General features: G+C 37.9%; 1 protein-coding gene across 1 annotated transcript in view; it reads left to right on the plus strand.

Annotated features, from left to right (window-relative positions):
* CNTNAP2 (contactin associated protein 2) overlaps positions 1 to 18,923 on the plus strand; it is a 1,934,648-nt gene that overhangs the window by 1,092,712 nt on the left and 823,013 nt on the right. The window contains exon 10 of the mRNA XM_081283562.1: positions 5,357 to 5,528. Within this exon, the coding sequence (XP_081139688.1) occupies positions 5,357 to 5,528 (172 nt within the window). The remainder of the gene's footprint in view (positions 1 to 5,356; positions 5,529 to 18,923) is intronic.

The raw sequence follows: 18,923 nt of genomic DNA on the forward strand, positions 1-18,923 counted from the left end.
CTAATGTCTAAACAAATGTCGGCATGTTTCTCCCTGATGCATTTCTGAATTAAAATTTTAAAACCTTGAAAATGCATGGATTTCCTTTGTCAGCAAGAAGAACAATAATATACTGAGTGGACTTCAAATCGAATATGAAGTTTTTATCTGCTAAGTTTTGAAACAGAAATCTTCAAACATGACAATAAAGTAACATAATTACAGTGATCCTGTGAAGAGGGAAGTTTTCCTGGTAGTGAGATGCAATTGAGACTGACAAGGTTACAATTCTTTACATGGTGGTGGTTGTAACACATTGCAACTTTTAGAACCTTGTAGCAATAATCCACATATAAATATTGTATTTTTATTCTGAATTTGTGGGTATAAATTTAAAGTTTTAAACCAAAATGTGGAAAATTTTTACCTCTATGATCTATATTATTTTTCTACTAACTTGACAATTTTAGTTAAATTTTACTTAATTTCCATTTTATATCTTTTCATTTCTGACCCTCAAAATCCCAGCTGCAAATTCGTAGCTCCAAATAGTCCTGCTATTAATCCACTAGGCAGGTTAAACCCTAAGCTTCAGAGAAGTGCCTACAAGAACCCCAGATAATAATATGTTAGTATTTTTACTGAAATTATATTTTTCCATAAAGGAAACAAAACAGAATATAAATAATATGTTCTCCTCTATTTCAAAAGGAGTTGGAGCCCCAGGAATTTTAGTTCAAAGACGGGAAGTCTTTAACTCATTGTTAACTATAAAGGAATTGCCCACATATGTCAGTTAATTTGTTTTGCAGGTCTGAGTAGAATTAATAATTTTTTATTAATATTTGAGTTCTAATTCCTAAAAACTGAGAAAATGAGAGCAGATTTGTTCATTTTCATCTAAATCAGTTATCTCTTGGTGCATTGAATTGCCTCAAAACTTAGAAGTCCAACCCAGTAAGCATTTATTAACTCTTACTTTATTGGAGGAAGCCAGTGAGTCAGGAGCAGCTTAGCTGGGCAATTCTGTCTTGCAGTTACTAGAAAGGCTGCCACTAATGCCTCTCAGGGCTGCAATCTGAAGGTTGACCAAGATGAAACCTCCACCTCATCTGTCACCTGGCTGATAGTGGCCTGAATAACATTCATAAGAATTCCATTCAGTTTTCAGGGAACTCTATTGGAAGTACTACCACCAGCTTGCACTGAAAGGGACAGAGAAACAGAGGAGAATGTATTATTTACATTCTGTTTAGATTCCTTCCATATGAGTCCCTGTTCCTCAGATTGCTTGAGGGTTTCCTGACATAGGAATTGGCTCTCTTATAGTCAATGATCCCAAAACTAAAGTGCAACCTCGAATGCCTTTTATTACTTGGCATTAGAAGCCAGCTAACACTGTGACTCTTAACTCTGACTTTGCAAAGGCCTGTTACACATGTCAGCATTGATTCATTGTGGGAGGGGACAAGGCAAGGCCCTAAGTACTATGAGGTATTTAAAGTACCAAAGTTATAATGTGAAGATTTTATGGCCATAATAGATGTTGTTTGCCAGGTTTCACCCTCTGGCTCACAAAGATTCATGTCTCTTCAGTGTGTAAAGTGCATTCATCTTCTCCAAAAGCCTTCTAAAATTACATTTTATTAGAGCATCTGCCTAAAATCCAAATCAAGTCAGACCAAAATGAAGCTCCTAGGGAGTTCCATTCCAAGAGGGTAGAAAGCTGTTTGGGTTCAGTGACTTGAATACAACTATTCAAGTTGGGTTCTCTAAAGACACGTGAACAGACACACACAAAGTGCTCTACAACAGTAAGAAATGCAAAAAGAAACCACTTTGTACACTTGGATTCAAAAGAGGAAAATAAGATGTCCTGGACCATATCAGTTCTGAAATCTAGCCAGGCATATATTGGTTATTTCTTGATTAGGACTCAACCCTCCTCTTTCTCTGAAATGGTTTTCCATGACTCTTAGCTCTGCTCTTCATGTTCTTAGTTCTGCTACTCTAAGACATCCTTCACACATGTGTGTGTGTGTGTGTGTGTATGCAAGAATTAAGAAATTCCCAGTCAACATGTGTATACACACACACACACATATACACACATATATGCATATTCATATATATCTTGCAGTCTGTGTGTGTAGCTATAGTTTCCTGCACATAGAAGTTTGGGGCTCTCAAAGTCATTCTATTTTGAACCATCTCTGTTCCATTCAGTACAAGTTGGTGGTTGTACTACCAATAGGGTTCCCCTAAAAATGGATAGGATTCTAATGAATGTTATTCAAATTTGCTCCATTAAATAAAAGGCCATATCTATAATATCATAAAGATAAACTAACTCTCCCCCTCCTTGGGCTTCTGGTCTATTAAGGTCTATGAAAATTATTAGAACTTCCATTGTTTAAAGTATAGATGTGCTAGGTATACCGATAAGCTACTGAGAGGATTCTTTTATATAAGTGGATTGCTTTCTGACATGCCACCTAATGTCTTTCTGAGGTCTTAATGAATTTTATGAATTTTACAGTCAGACCTTTCTACCATTGTTAGATAATGCTTTCCTGGTATTTAATCATTGACTGGGAATTTCTTGATTCTCGAATTGTTTGCTATCTGAATAGAGTGATTAAAAAAATAACATTTAACATTAAGTCCATCAGGTCTTGGCTTCCTTAGATTTAGCATTTCTTCCTTAGTTTCTCTCTCTCTCTCTCTCTCTCTCTCTCTTTTCTTTTACTAAAAACACAAAGAAAATAACAGATAGTACCTTTAATACTCTGCCTGGAAATATCCTCAGATTGAATACATAATTTAGTAAATACATCTTTTTTCTTTCCATATTATCATAGACAACAATGTTGCTAAAGTTCTCCCCACAACATAGCACAGGTCAAATTTTCTCCCATTTGCAATAACAATTTTCTTGCCTTCCTTTAAGCTACTACTAAAAATCTCCTCAAGAATGATTAGGATTCTGACCAACAGTTCTTCTAAAATCCATCCAGCTAACTTGCATATCTCAGCCCCTACATTGCTACCACATTTTTAGGACTTTGATACAATTTTTTTCCAGTACTAAGCAACATACGCATTATTTCTTATTCCATAGCTAATCAACATCCCCCCCCAAATAAATTTACAACCATGGTTGTCTTTTCTTACTTGTCATGGACCTCTTCATGGGGCTGCTCAATGGCATAGTGGTGATTTTCCAGAGGCAGCAATCATGGAGACAAAATTGGAAACCAGCCTTGGAAGTGCCACACATTGCCACTACATGTAATTTCCTGTTGTCCTCAGGGGATATCCCTAATTAAAGGTGGAAGGGGTCTACAAAATATTGCAGATACTAGTTGGGCAAGAATAAATGGAATCCATGTTAGAAACTTAAATAATAATACGAGAGAAAAGAACCCTATATTTATTTACTTATTTTAATTTTTAAGAACCTTATATTTAATGAATACATAGTATTTTGTCCCATAATTATCTTCTCTTAGAATATACCTTATATAGGAAAATGAAAGGACTTGACAATTTCAAACTTGAAAATTATCAAAACCAAACAAAACATTGTTCTGGGAGACTTATAAAGCCTTGTTTTGTGAACTTAATTATGCCTAATTTGTAGTGATCAGTGTTTGTGCAGCTGCTTTGCTGAAGAAGCGCTGTTCCCCCAAATATATCAACTCTTTTTGGAATCTCACAAAGTTAGTGGGGACATTCAGAGACACCCAAGTAATTACAAGAGCAGAAACAAATGATAGTCTTGTTCTGAGAGGTTACTAAAGTTACAGCTGGATGTTTTCTCTCTACTAAGTTTAGACATTAAGCCCCATTCAACTTTGTCTTGATTAAACAATTGAAAATCATATGTGTACATAAAACTATTCTAATCAGCATTTTCCTAAAGGGACTAAATCAATGCAATTTTTTTTAAAATGTGACTCAGAAGAAAATACCCACACACATGCATGCACACACAAAATATATATTGATATTGAAATGGAGCCTCTGATTTTTAAAGTCAAGAAGTTAATTTAAATATAATCTTACTTTTATGTAGTACTGCATTGATGGAAAAGAATATATATCTTTGTGGTTAACCCTTAAAGGAGATTCAAATAACAGAATTAGACTTTAAATATTGCACTTGTTAGTTAAGTGGGAAAAGAGGTTTCTATTATACTATACTATTACTCCTAGTTAAAGAGACTAGGACATTTTCAAAAATTTCTTAATGACCCATTTTTGTTTTTGTTGAAAATTCACTTTTATTTTTCTAATGGGATATGTTGTTCTAACCCATTCTGTACAAATGAGTTTTTCCCCTACAAATATAATATTGGATGAAGTGAATTTATAAATAACTTCAGATTCAAAAGCAGACTAATTACATTTTCAATTCTTCAAGCCTGAAAATTTGGTATTTTAGGGACCATTGAAAAAGTGGAAACTTTTGGGACTTTCTGAAGACACTTAATGGAATCTAGCAAAATCATTCCCGATGGCCCACAAATTCTCTGTGTAATAGAATTATAACTTTTGTCTATTAAAAAAGCATAATTGTAATTGCTTAGCAGTATTACTTCAAAGTTATTTATCAATAAAACTCTTACTCTCTCTGCTCCCTTGTAACTTCAACACTATTTACTGGGGGTTTCTTCTTTTTGTCTCAGTGTTCAGTCTCTTTTAATTTCAGGTCTGTTATCATTTATAAAATCCATACTGCAGTAGTTAGCTTCTATAAGATGGATATTCAAAACAGGATGCTGGTTGTTTGTCAGAATTTATGTCTCTATATTGTTCCTTTGCATTTTATAAATTGGGAAATCATTTGTGATGCAACTATCTCTTTGCATCAAGTTACACATTTATTCATAAAAGAAATCCACTTTATTGATTTATATTGCTTTCTGACATATGAATGAAAGGCCCAATCAACCCTGTTAAGAAAATGGGAGTAATGCTGAAGGTAGAGGAGAAAGGAGGTGGATAGTTGAGAAAACCTGAAGTTTGATGTCTTCTTCTCAGGTCAGGCTCAGGTGAGGACATGTAACAGTGACCTTGAAATGCCAGAGGGACAGAGAAATTGTCATAGTAAGAAAGACATCAAAAGAGAACTTTAGAATAATAGTTGATCCCAGAGACAGGTGTTCACCATTATAGTCATTTCGAACTTCTTCCCTTGAAATCACCTCACACTCTCAAGGAGCTCACTCTTCTGTGACAGGCACCATGAAGCAACATTCCAAGAAGCCCAGCATTTGGGTGCAACAGCTATGGCCAGGTAGCACACCCAGGAGGATCTGAGTAATGCATGCCGGACACTGATGTTAACATTTCCATTTCTTCTGTTTCACAGGTTTTCTGAACCAGATGAATAACTCAAGTCACTCTGTTCTTCAGCCTTCATTCCAAGGATGCATGCAGCTTATCCAAGTGGACGACCAACTTGTAAATCTGTATGAAGTGGCACAAAGGAAGCCGGGAAGTTTTGCAAATGTCAGCATCGACATGTGCGCCATCATAGACAGGTAAGTCTGTTCATCCTGCCTCCAGTGGAACAAACTTTACCAAGGCATTCCTTGGTTGTACAGCAAGTGAAATGCCCAGAAAATAAAAAGTTAAAAAAAAAGAATGAAAGAAAGAAAAACAAAAAGTGGGTGAAATAGGAATTGTCACTTGCAATGCCTATTAAGTATATTTGTGACATTGATATCATTGATAAGAGAATTATATCTGTGTGTGTGTGTGTGTGTGTGTGTATGAGAGAGAGAGAGAGAGAGAGAGAGAGTATCATAATGTCACTTTAGTGCATCAGTCTGCTTCAGAGAATATGAGCATCGTGCAAATACTTTTGTAAGCAACATCTAGGTTATGGTAGATCTCTGACACTTCATTTGAACCTTTTCTCCTTGTCTGGATCATGATTTGACCTCAGCATATTATCCCCTCCAAAGACACTGCAAAGAAAAAAAAAAGATAAAACATTACAAGATGTTTCTGGACAAATGGGGATTTATTAATACAAAATATTTCAAACAATTCCTTCTGATTACAAGATGTGTGCATAGAAATATTACAATATCTAGTCTGTTTCAAATTTTTGCAAAACTTTAAAAGTGCTTTTCATAAAACCCTTAATTGAATTCTCACAATGTAGAAGAAACAACTTTCCTATGAGATATTCTGAGAGTATTGTATACACTACCTTAACATACTTCTGAAAATGTCATTCATTAAAACATTAAAAGATTACATTTTGTGATGTTTTGTCTGTCAACAAATTACTACATCTAACTGTGAGTTAAAGTTAACCTAGTGACTTAAGATGACTTTTAAGCTATTTTCAAATTTTTTGAGCAAGGTCTGTCTTATTGTGAAATATAATCCCATTAATTTTATATTATACAAAATAAAACTTCATTAAAATCTTCTTAAATTTTGAAATAAGATATGACTCTTTCCTCAGCTTCTCTAACCCATAGGCAGACCTTGTCTCTAAAATACATTTAAGTTGAGATCTTTGGGGGGGCTGTCATTCACAGATAAATGAATCTCATAAATATATAAAACAGTACATTATGAGGTAAGTTTTCTTCCATGTATTCTTAATAAAACTGTGTTCATGTGAGTGGTAAATCACAATTTATTGTGGGCACAGAATTTAACTTTTTAAAGCCTAAATATATTTATAATAAGACAAAGATATAACATGGTATGTATTTCTATTATATGTATGAAAATAATGATTCTAATATCCTACACAGTTTATGTTTAAATAGAATTGTGATCTATTTTAATGGAAACATACTCCTAATTTTTGAGTCATTATGTGTTTGTTAGGTATTATTTCTGCCTAAGGCAAGAAAAGATAAAAAAGAAATTTTGTCTGATATTAAACATTTCTCTACATAGTTTAATAATTGTTTTCTATATAGGAAAATTTTATTTCTTCTTAATAGTTATACAATGCAATCAAGTATTTCAGTACCTAGTTTTTTTTTTTCCATGTCAGTAACTTTAATGACATAATAATTCCTGTGGATAACACTCAGGTCACCTCATTCAGCTTCACTTGCAGGCTAGATCTTGCATTGCTGTTTCAGTCAGAATATCGAATTATTGGCCATCACAATTAATTGTTTAATGGAGAAGGGCAGGTGCTGTTGAGATTTCAGTGTCTTACTCTGATGGAGACAATAGGATCTAAATTGCCTCCCCCCATAAAAAAAAATGAGACTTTGGTAAATGACAAGAATAGAGGAAGGCACTCTGGCAAAGAGACCAACACAGAGAACACGTGGCAAAGAGAATGCAAATTTTAATTTTTGGCAGACATAGTTCTCCCCCGCCCCAGATGAGTCAGTCCCAATATCTACAGTGTCAAGTTTCTTGTGATGGTGGGGACAGGGGCATTTCTTTCTATCCTTTAGGAAGGGAACCTTGGAGATTAGCTGGGGGTAAATAGTCACATTGTCACAAATTTCCTAAGCCCATTAAGAAGATCATTTTCGGCTTGTCCTGTTATTTTAAGAGCAATAACTTTCACACATCACATACCAATAGGTACACTCAGAGCCTTGCTGAGCCTGTTGGTCATGTTCCCCTTCAGCTGCATCTCATCAGTGAGTCTTGAGGTTCAGCCTGTGCTCCTGCAGCAGTGGCCCTCAAGAGGATATCTCCTTATTAGCTGAAGCTTCCAGCTGCCCAGTGTCCACTGCTTAGTTTTTAAATTACACCATTAGGCACTAAAGAAGCCTGCTTTGACTCTTTCTTACTTTTCTTCTTTCAAATTGCAGCTTGATTGATTGAGGAATTATTTTTGAGGGGAAAAAATACATGAGAACATGGGGTGAAAAGAAATAAAAGCTCTGCCACAGTCCTGATTAAAAAAAAAAAAAAAAAAAAAAAAAAAGTTTGGAGCTAACAAGAGCAGCTGCACCAGCCTTGATGAGTAGAATTCAGGGGAAGAGCTGGGGGAGGAGGATGCTGAGGGGTTTCGTCTGTGTGTCATACTGGAATACCCCATGACTTTTACTGTTTTTCTTTTTTCTTTCTTTGTGCATTTGCAAGTGGTTTGTTTTCTTGACTTGCTTCCTTGCTGAATACAGCAGTGAAACAAGGAGAGAGTAAGTTCCCTAAGCTACCGAACTGCGCTTTCTTCAACACTTACTTTGTGACTGCACACTAGACAGCGGGCAGCATTCTAGGCACTTGAGAGAAATCCATGAACCAAACAAATTTGTGCACAGTTGAAGCTCACACACTGGGGGAGGAAGGGCAGATGGTGAGGGACAAATATAACTTTAAAATTAATATAATGAGTTTGAAGGACTAAGTGTTATGGGGGAAAAATAAATAGAGCATAGTCAGGATTGGCATGGCTGGAGATCAAGGTGTTTGGTTCCAACTTAAGTGAACCTCACTGAACCCCAAATATTCATGCACGACCCTGACAAAGTTAACAGAATTTGCGAATTTGTGGAAAGAACATTCTAGGCACAGAGAATCATCCGCTCAAAGATGCTGCCTATCATGACCCAGGATCTGTGAAGAAACCAGGTGGTGAGCTTGGAAGGACAGAGGAAGGGCAGCAGGCAGGAAGACCTGCACAGCCCTGAGAGCCGCATCCTACAGACCTGCAGCTCATTGCAAGAATTTGACATTTATTCTGAGGGCACCAGGGAGCCACTGGAGGGCTCCCATTGAGCAATGACACCCTGCAGTTGGCACATCCAATGCAGGAGTCTGGCTCTGGGAGGAAGAAAGGTAGAAGCAGGTGACTAATTAGAAGGGCCTTCTCCTAATGCAAAGAGAGGTGCTGGTAGCCGGGACCAGGGGCCTGGTATCTAGGAAGACAGGTGTGGTCAGGTCTGAGTGTATTAAAGGGGAGTCAGTAGGATGTCATGGTGGATGTTAGATGGAGGATGTGGGAGAAAAATAGGAAATGAGAACACATCTGGATTCATTGTGAAAAGACCCCCAGACCCTCAAATCCCCTGTCCAAAAGAACTAGCGTCACACTGGCTGCAAAAGCAAGAGGCAAGTTTATTAATACACAGGCGCCTGCGGGTGCACAGCAAAACCTCAGCCGAAGCTTTGGTGAACTGGCACACGGGGCTTTGGGGTACAGATCTTTTATAGGGAAAAAGGAGTTGTTTCCCGCCTAGCACAGTAACAGGTGTCTCATTGGTCCCTTTGAATCCAACGTACAGGTCACTTAAAGGGTAAACTTGTTTTTCACTATAGGTTCCCGAAAAACTCATCAATCTCACAGGTTTACATTGTGTTTCCTCCCTGTTCCCGCTTATGATCCCAGTTTGCTCAAGCATGTCCTGCGATGTGGTCAGGGTGCCCTTTCTAACAGGTCATGTGGTGAGCTCACCTGTTTACTGCATACTTTCTACTTTTTATAATTGGGCCTTAGGTGATGGGGCTGGGGTCTTTCAATTGATAAGAACAACCTAAGAAAGGGACTTTCTATTTCCTCAGACGGGGAAGGCCTGTGGTACTATGAAGGGGCGATGAGGAAAAATGTCACAAATTCAGTGTTGGTTGTAAGTAGGTTCATCTGTTGGAAACCTAAGTAGAAATGGGGAGACACACTGGGATGTAACTATGGAGCAAGCCTGAGTCTTCAGATGGCACAAGGGTCCTCATGACTGACAGTGGTCATGGGACTCTGGACCTTTGGTGTTTTGTTTTGTTTTTTCCATCTCATGGGCAATCCCAGGACCAGAGGAGAAAGTGGTGGTGGGCAGGAGCCTCTTGGGACAGCTAGGTCTCTGGCTTTCACCTCTCAGTGATTTGCTCTCAGATAGGAGGATTTTCAACAAAGCTTCAATTGCTAAAACGCTACTTGAAGAAAGATAAGCTATCTTGAAAACAAGCTCCTGTTTCTTTTTGCGTCTTCACCATCTTTTGTCCAATTCTGGGGTCCAGACACCATGACTTCTTATAGCAGATATCTTTAGGCACGGGCTCAGCTCCTATTTCCGACTGTGTTTTCATCCACATGAGGTTGAAAATCTGACAGCAAGAGACTCTAGCAACACTCCTAGAACCCTCTTTAGGCTCATTCACTTCCTCCCCCAGGGAGAGGCACCCGAAGAACCAGAGGTCATTTCAGAGTTGGGGAAGGCAGGGTGCTCAGGGGCTGGAGTGAGTCCTGGACAGTCCTGGCACCCATTGGTCAGGTCTGTACACCTGAAGAGTAGCTGCAGAAGACCCTGCCCTGGGAACTTGTGGGCCCACATGGTTGCTGGACTTGCTTTCCGTGGTCACACCCAGGAGGTATGGCAGGAGGGCGCTGGCCTTAGGGAGTTGACCTTAAGAAGGTGGTGATCATGCTTGGGTTGGCTTGGAGCAGTGAGGTCTACTCTGCAAGCTGCAGTTTCTATTTCTTTTTTTTTTTTTTCTTTTTTTTTAATTGGTTGTTCACAACATTACAAAGCTCTTGACATATCATATTTCATACATTAGAATCAAGTGGGTTATGAACTCCCATTTTTACCCCAAATACAGATTGTAGTTTCTATTTCAAGCCTAAAGCAGCCTCCACAGCTCAGCTGCCAGCGGGATGTGTTTCACTTTATCTTAGGCAGGAGCAGCGAAGTGGCACAGCCCTGGCTAGGGAGAGATAAGCACAGGTCCACACTGGTGTTCTTGGAAAAAGCTTTTGTTTCACTGATGCAGAGGAGGCTCTGTCCCTCCAGCACCCTTGTTTAAAACCCTCCTGATGTGGAGGGCTGAATGGGCAGGAAACCAGAGATCACCTGGCTGGATCTATATGCAGGGGGGTGGGGGACACTTAATCCTTGCTTATTTAAGTCAGTGTAAGTCAAGTTTTGTTTTCTTAGAGCCCAAAGTCTCTATCCTTTCCTCACCCTCAGCATCTAACATCAACACAGCACCTTTTTGAATCAGAACACAGAGGGGCAGACTCCCAAATGTGCAAATGGCTTTGAAAGAAACAATAATTCTTTTAGGATACATTAAATTACATTCTGCTGATGTCCTCATAGCAATTGGACTAAGAAGCCATTTAGAGGCCAAAGCAGATTCATATTGTGACAGTTTACTTTTGTGCATGTCTTTTAACGGGGCTATAAAAACTAGAAAATGTAACTCATTAGAATTAGAATCTCTTTGTTCTTTTTTGTCCACCTCCCCTGTAAATATATTAGGAAACAAAACCAGTAAATATTCTGGATAGCGCAGAGAGTGGAAAAGGAAAGATAAATGTCCCAACTTAAACACAGCCTACAAAATTACCCCTTGAGAAATTGTGAGTAGACTGGATCCTATTCCTGAGTTAGCAATTAAGTCTTCATTATATTTTTGGGATGGAAGTGCATAATCACACACCCAGTATTTACTTTTTAATTCAATGGTTTCTTTTCACCAATATCTACCCAGTTTGATTTGCTTTTCCTTGAAAGACAAGAATAAGTATATGAATTTTTATAAGAGCATTTAAATGAGATCTGGGTAAATATGATGGGAGATATCTCAAAACCAAGTTGACTGTGCTGGAAAATTCATAAAATCAGTCCTGAAGGAGGCCATAGTTTCTATAAAAGTAGATTTATAATTTCCAGTGTTTTATGGTAGAGTGCTTGCTCAGTATGCCTAGGTTTCAATGCCTAACACCACAACAAAAAATAAATTAATGAAAGTAAATTTAACTGTCCTGAGATTTTTTTAAAAAAAAAAATGTAACATTTTCATTAGAAACAAATTAATCTTCACTTGGTTATAAGCCCACATTTCTAGTAACTAGCAGAAAAAATAAATAAACGTCAACATACAAAGGCCCTTAACCTCACTTTTTAAAAAAAGTATTCAGTCACTGTGGGATTCAAACTAAAGGCCAAACTCACTTCTGGGGCCACTGTCCACCTTGGGAGTTCTCCTGGACCCCTAGCATGACTCTTGGGGGGTCATGTATGCAACACCTGGCCATGGAGGAATGGGCTCTGCTCATGTGTCCACCCAGGGTCCTGCTGGGCTCCCTGGAGATGCCCCTGCCTGTGGTCAGCTCTGTTTTACTGTCCACTGCTGTTTCTCCTGGCTTTGGGATGTGATTGGCTAGAGCTGGCCTCAGCCTCTGGAATCTGGGAAAGGTGGCAACCGGACCCAGTTTGTCTGACACTGTCTCAGCTTTGGTTCTGGGCGACGCACATCTGAGAGTCCTCTCAGTTCTGGTAAACCCAGGGCCTGAATCCACCTCTGTGTGTTCTGTGCTTTCCTTCCACCTCCTCCATCTGGCCCACCAGCCATCTAATAAGCATGTTTACAGACCCCACGTGGATCTGTGTTTTTCTCGTAACCTTATAAGAACGGAAGGGGGGGGTGTCAGAAATTGGGGCTAACTCTCTAGCTGGCTTTGTGCATCCAGGCCACCCTCTCTATGGACAGCAGCCACTCAGGCTGGCAGGAAGCACTCTGCCCAGGAGATTCTCTCAAGCTACCCTGGCCATAAGTCTCAGTCTCAAACTGAGATTCATTCAGTCAAAATATACTGATTGAAGATCATACCAAGCCATCCAGGAGGTAATGCTTAGTGATGGAGGGAAAGTGGTTGATCAGACCCTGAATTGTTGTAGTGCCTTGTTTTGGCCTGTGTGTCTAAGCTCTTACGGTTCTTCTCCTTTCTCTTAGACTTAGCTCTATCAAACCAAAGCACCATGGCTTTGGACTAAATTATATCCACACAACTATTACATTTCTGTTGTAGTCCCAGATCCTGAGATGAACACTCCTAGCTGCTACTCCCCCTACAGGTGTCATTGATTCACTTACAAGACAACATGATAAAAAGACAAATAAACAAAACCAGAACGTTATGTTAAGGAAAACAGCCAGGCACAGAAATAAAAATAGCACATAATCTCACTGACATGTGGAATCCAAAATAGAGCTCATAGACCGGGAGGGTAGGACCAGAGTCACCAGACTGGCTGGCAGGCCTTAGAGAAATGATGAGAAAGGATACAAATTTTAGTTAGAGGAAAATAGGTCCAAAAGATCTATTGCACAACCAGGTGTCTATAGTTAATACCACTGTATTCTCAAAAAATGCTAAGAATAGATTTTACGTATTCTCACCACAAAATAAAAGTGTGTGAAGTCATGCATATATGTTAATTAGCTTGATGTAGCCATTCATAAATTATGCAGATTTAAAAACGATTCTGTACAAAATATATATAGTTTAAAATTAATAAATTCTAAAAATATAAAAATTATAATAATAAAGACTAAATTTTAAAAAAAACTATTTTCACTTAAAACCTCTCAGGATTGTTTCCACTGTGATTTAAACAAACAAACAAACAACAACAACAAAAAAAAAAACACCTGTCTCACAAACACGAGTATTTCTGTAATGACAAATATTGGGCCACATTTCTCTTCACCTGGGTCTGGATGACTGAAGATTGCCACTCTCTGGGTTGGATGCCTGCCTTCTGGATTCTTCATACCTTTCCAGGCCTGCTTCCCACTTTTGTTTGTCTCTTTAGAAATGTTAATGTCAACAGTTAGGCTGGTGCCTCCTGTGCTAGCACTTCTTTTACACAGGAAACAATTTGTCTCTTACCATTAGGTGAAACTTCATTACTCAAACCCTGGGCTTCTGGGGGAATCTTACTTTCACTTTACAGTGATTATGCACAAGGGCTCCAGGAGGCAGAAAGTCTCTCCTATAAACTCTTCATTATTTGAAGCTGCACCAGCTCTGTGCTTCAGGCATTGGGACTTTGACCCAATCCAACTCCAAAGCAGCAAGAACAGGTGGGTGGGAACCAATTCTGGGAGGACTTGAGCCAATAAGCAATTTTCCAGGAGTGCAACTGGATTTCCTTTTGGAAAACACCCCAAGACAAGCTTCTCAAGATCCAAAACCCTAATCACCAGCTTAAAATGAACAAATAGGAAAAGACTGGTTGAAAGACCCCAGTTTTATTTTCTCATAGGGCAATTCATATGGTGATCCTTGATTCACTTTGTTAGGATTCTTGTTGATTTTTTAAAATATTCTTTTTTAGTTGTAGATGGACATGATACCTTTATTTTATTTATTTATTTTATGTGGTGCTGAGAATTGAACCCAGTGCCTCATATGTGTGAGGCAAATGTGCTTTTCTGCCAGTGAGCCACAAGCCCAGCCGGATTCCCATTGATTTTATACTGCAAATAGCTGTGTTCTTTCTTGTTTCTGCACAAATCAAAAGGCTAGTGGATTTCTGATAAACCATATTTTCTCATAATGGAAATAGTTTTATTTCTTTTCGTTCTTTCTTTTCATTTTTCTTTTACCATTTTACAGTTTCTTTGATTTAAAAGGCATATACAATATGGTCCCCTCAATTCTATGTTTTATACCTTTCTTCATAACAAAACCTCTTCGGATGATACGTTCAGAAAAGAAAAATCAGAAATAACAATATGAAAGTAAATGTTTAAGTGCAATGTGTCTGCTGATCAATGAAATGCTCAGGAGGAGGATGTGACCAGGAAGGAACCAGAAAAGCTACAGAAAGTATAAAAGTAAAGACAGAGCACCATGCACCAGCCACCTGCTACCAGTCAAATCCCTGGCCACAGTGTGCTCATCTGGATCAGAGCTATTGCTTACATTAGACTCTGGGCTTTCTTTCTGATCTTTCTTGGCCTTCCTGCTAACCCCAGGCTCCTGTCTGAGCTTTAACTCTATTGAAGAAGCCATTTGGTTTCTTTTAGAATGGACCCAGAGAGGAGCTCCCTGTTTATAGGACACATTTGAGTCATGGGCATCTCTCTCACACAAAGTCATCACCTCAGTTTCTAAAATTATTGACACTGGAAGAGGTTTGAGGATTTCCTGGGGTGGGGCTAGGGGGCGGGGGACCTCAACTCAGGACAAGTGGGATCTGGGCAAACAGTGCAGAAATGAATTTAAGGATGCATTAGTTAGGCACAATAGTGATTTATTAGGAAAGTAGAGATACATTCAAGGAAGAATGTGGGCCATCTCAGGAGTGAGATGTGCTTGGGATCCTGGGCTCTTCTTTTAAATGAGACTTGGTGAGGGGTGGAAATGGAAGGTATATGGGGATAATATTAGTCTAGCAATCATAAGACGGTTTATGTAGTTCTGATGATTCTCAGAATCCTTAAATGACACGATCCCTATTACCTGAGTAGTAAATATTGTTGGAAAATACCTTATAAGTTTCTTAAAATATTGTATTTTTGTTTAATTATTTCTTACATATGCCAATTAACAGTGTACAGGGTAATTTTCATAAGCAAGTGAATTTACAGTAACTCTAAGATTTGGAGATTTCTTAGACACTAGGCAGTGACAGGCCTAGGAGAGAGAACTGATTTGAAGAAGAAAGGTGTGCGGAACCAACCTTCGCACAGGCTTTCATATTAAAGATAGAGCCTTCTTGTCCTTCCTGACTACCTTTGATTTCTTTGGTCCTACCCAGCATCACACATCCAGGCAAACCCACCCTGTATTCAAGTCGGTTACCTCTTGGAAGTGATTTCAAAGTGATTTTATTTCCAAGTATAAATAGAGGACTAGAAGAGCAAAAACTTATTTTTTAAAGAAGGTAGAAAAATGTCATAGAAGATAACTCTCCAAAAGAAGGGGAAAAAGAAGCAAAAGTCAGTCGAATTAAAAATTTTAGGATTCAACAGCAGCCCTATTCTTCTTTGATGTATTGCATGCATTAGGACAAAAGAAAACTATATTTGCTTTTGGCGTGGCATATAGCTGTGCTTTGACATTTAAATCCCAAGGAAGGCCTAGTGCATGAAAGTAATGTCAGAAATACAGTCATGTGTTTGAAGATAAGCAGAAAGGAAAAAGATAAATAATTTTAACACATAGCTAAATCATCTACAGGAAGATTTAAATAAGACATTTGATTTTTACTTCTCGCTTTTGATATTACATTACCTGAGATATAAAAATAATAGCAAGTAATTTAAAAATATTTAAATTTTGTTCTTAAATATTTTCTTAAGATGATTGCTATTGTCAGTTATGTGGATACATTGCAGAACTAGGATTAAATCAGAAGAACTCATTCAACACCTTTCCTCAGCCAAACTTAGAAATAAATAGACACCATTCCTTTTGTAATATATGACATTGATCTTGATGGCTTAAGAATCGGAGCTAGGAGGCTGCCTTCCTTTATCTATGCTACACCAACATCAATGGGGGAATCAGTTCATCCCCAGATATATGTATGTAAGTCAGACTTCTTATGGGAACCACATGAATTAATTGAATACTAATTATATTTTCAAGTGAGTAAAGGCAAAAAAAAAGTAGATTATAAGAAAAGTTAATTAGCAGGTTTTAGAAAGACATATAGCCACAAAAAAAAAAAAAAAGAAAGAAAGAAAGAAAAAGAAAAAGCCCTTATACCTAGGTGCAAGGCAATTGCAAAAAGCTACAGATTCACATGGATTGAGATCTCTGTGGCTGAGATCACTCAGATTACCAGTGGTTTCAGTTTTCAGCATTTTTTAAGGAACCAAAGCTTAACATTGAGGATACTTCTTGGAAATGACTTATCAGAAAGGATTGTGGATTGGATTTGTAGACTTCCAGTCAGCCAGTACCACCCAAAGAGTCCAGAGCACTTCCCTAAAAACAGGAATTTACATGATGTAGGCTGTTCAGTGGCATTCATAGGGTTGAAATTTTAATGACTTCTTTCTTTACTGGACTTCATTACACCCAACATATGAAGATGTGTACTGTTTTCCAATCTGGATAGAAAGAAAGTAAAGTTCACTTTATCATATTGCTTTCTCTGTCTGAGAAGTCTTTGCATCACCAATAATGGAGAAAGAGGGTCCGGGAGGGGAGAAATAAGGGGAGATGAGAGAGCAGAAGGAGAGGGGAAGAAGAACTATTTAATATTATTACTCACTGATTTATCAGAATGGAAATTTTTACCTTCATTAACATAAAAATCAGAGGTAAAATTAAAGAATGGTCTTTAATTATTATACCAGTTTAAAAATAACATTTTGATAGATATTCTTTTCTTACCTACTTAAGTGATCTATAACCTAAGATGTAGGGAAAAAGAGTCATAGATTTTTCTATGCATTAAAACAAAAACCAAACAAAGTCTCAAAAAGGGTTTATGGAAATCTGGGGCTTTCCATCGTTTTAATTTTATTTGTTAATGGAAAACATTACCAAACTCAGGTTTAAAAGCTCATCTCATGGAAAAAAAAAAAAAAAAAAAACAGTGTCTCAGAGATGCGTGTTGGTGAGAAAGAAAGGTTTTATTGAGTGGCCAAAGAACTGAGAGGGAGCTCTGCTCACACATCAGTTTCTGCACTCCACAGAGCTGAGGGGATGATATAAATGGGAGAGGAATAATTGGGGGGGAGGTGGAATAAAGGCGAGGAATATTCATGTCTTTTCTTGGAATTGGTGGAGATCTTCCAGGAGCTCAGATTCCACCTCCTTTTACTCATTTCATGCTCTAATGTTTCCTGCCACGGTGGCTGATGGTGTCTTCAACCTTGAAGAGCCAGGAGAGAAACTGGGCAAGTCTAGGTCAAGTTAACTCTGTATTATAGTTCTGGACCAAGCATGTCTCAAATGATTAACTTGTCTCCACGCAGACCTGAGAAGAATTTGACCCAAAGGTTAAGGCAGCAGTGTAGAGAAACAGAATATGAAGACAGAGAAACCAAGGTTTTCTTCCTATTCCAGTCACCCGTGGGACAACTGCAATCCCCACGAGAGTCAGTGTTTTCAGCAAAAGTGGTCTTCAAGTCTATGATAACTACCCTAGGCAACCATTATACTCATAATCCACCTGTCAGAGGTATGATTTGCATCAAAGCTACTGGGAGACCAATAATGTACTGCATAGCATGTGACCTCCACAATTAGTGATTTTTTTTTTCAAAGCTAAAAGCAAGTGAAACTAAAGGATTATTGAGGTTTTTACCTGGTAACACACAGATATTTCTTTTTTGTGTGATTATATTTTTATTTCTAAACTCTTCTCTTAAGAGGACAACAGGCTTAGTTTTCTAAATAGTATTGTCTAATAATTTGGAAGCAGATATTGTACTATTAGAGGTAAGTATGTGTTGCTTGTGTGTATGAATTCATCAAGGAACTTGTTAGAGCCTGCATCTCATTTCATTTACCAAACCCTGTGCACATCAAAAAGAATTCTGCATGAGCAAGAGAGGAATGCAGATGGAAGGGGTGGGGAATATGTATGTGTTTATTTGGAATAATATCTAAAAATGAGTTTATAATTAATTTTAACAAATTGTAATATATGAAAGGGAAATATTAATCAACAAAAAGATGGGTTTAAATAGACCACCACCTACACTTGTGATAAGGGGAAGCTCTCTAAGGATTACAGGACATTTTTTCATAGGATTAACTGTTTTCCTCCACCAATTGGTGCCTGTTGAACTTTTATTCTGGAAGTTTAATGATCTTTGCTTATTTGGCATAATCCCAGAAAGACTTCATCAATATGAAAATTATTTTCATGGCCACACTTCAGGGAAGACCCCCTCTGGGTAGATAGACAGGACATCAAAGTGAATTTTTTTTTCCCTTAAAACTTCAAGCATTTGAAAACAGAAGAAAAAGGCATGTTTTCAAAGTTAGAAATACCATACACACAGCTGCAAGTTTCTTGCACACAGTTATATTTCATTAAGTCAAAGGACATTTGTTAATCTCCTATGAAAGTCAGGGCCTGGTGCTAGTCTACAGAAAGAAAAAAAAAAAAAAAACAGAAGATTTAGAATAGGCTTTTCCAGAAAATATCCCAACTCAGACAGGGAAAGAAAATATTCATAAGAAGGGTTAAAACTAGATTAAGAATCACATGCTTGTTAGTCACTATAAATGATGGTTTCTA

This window comes from Spermophilus citellus (genome assembly GCF_964194105.1).
Source record: "Spermophilus citellus genome assembly, chromosome: 3".
NCBI classification, from domain to species: domain Eukaryota; kingdom Metazoa; phylum Chordata; class Mammalia; order Rodentia; family Sciuridae; genus Spermophilus; species Spermophilus citellus.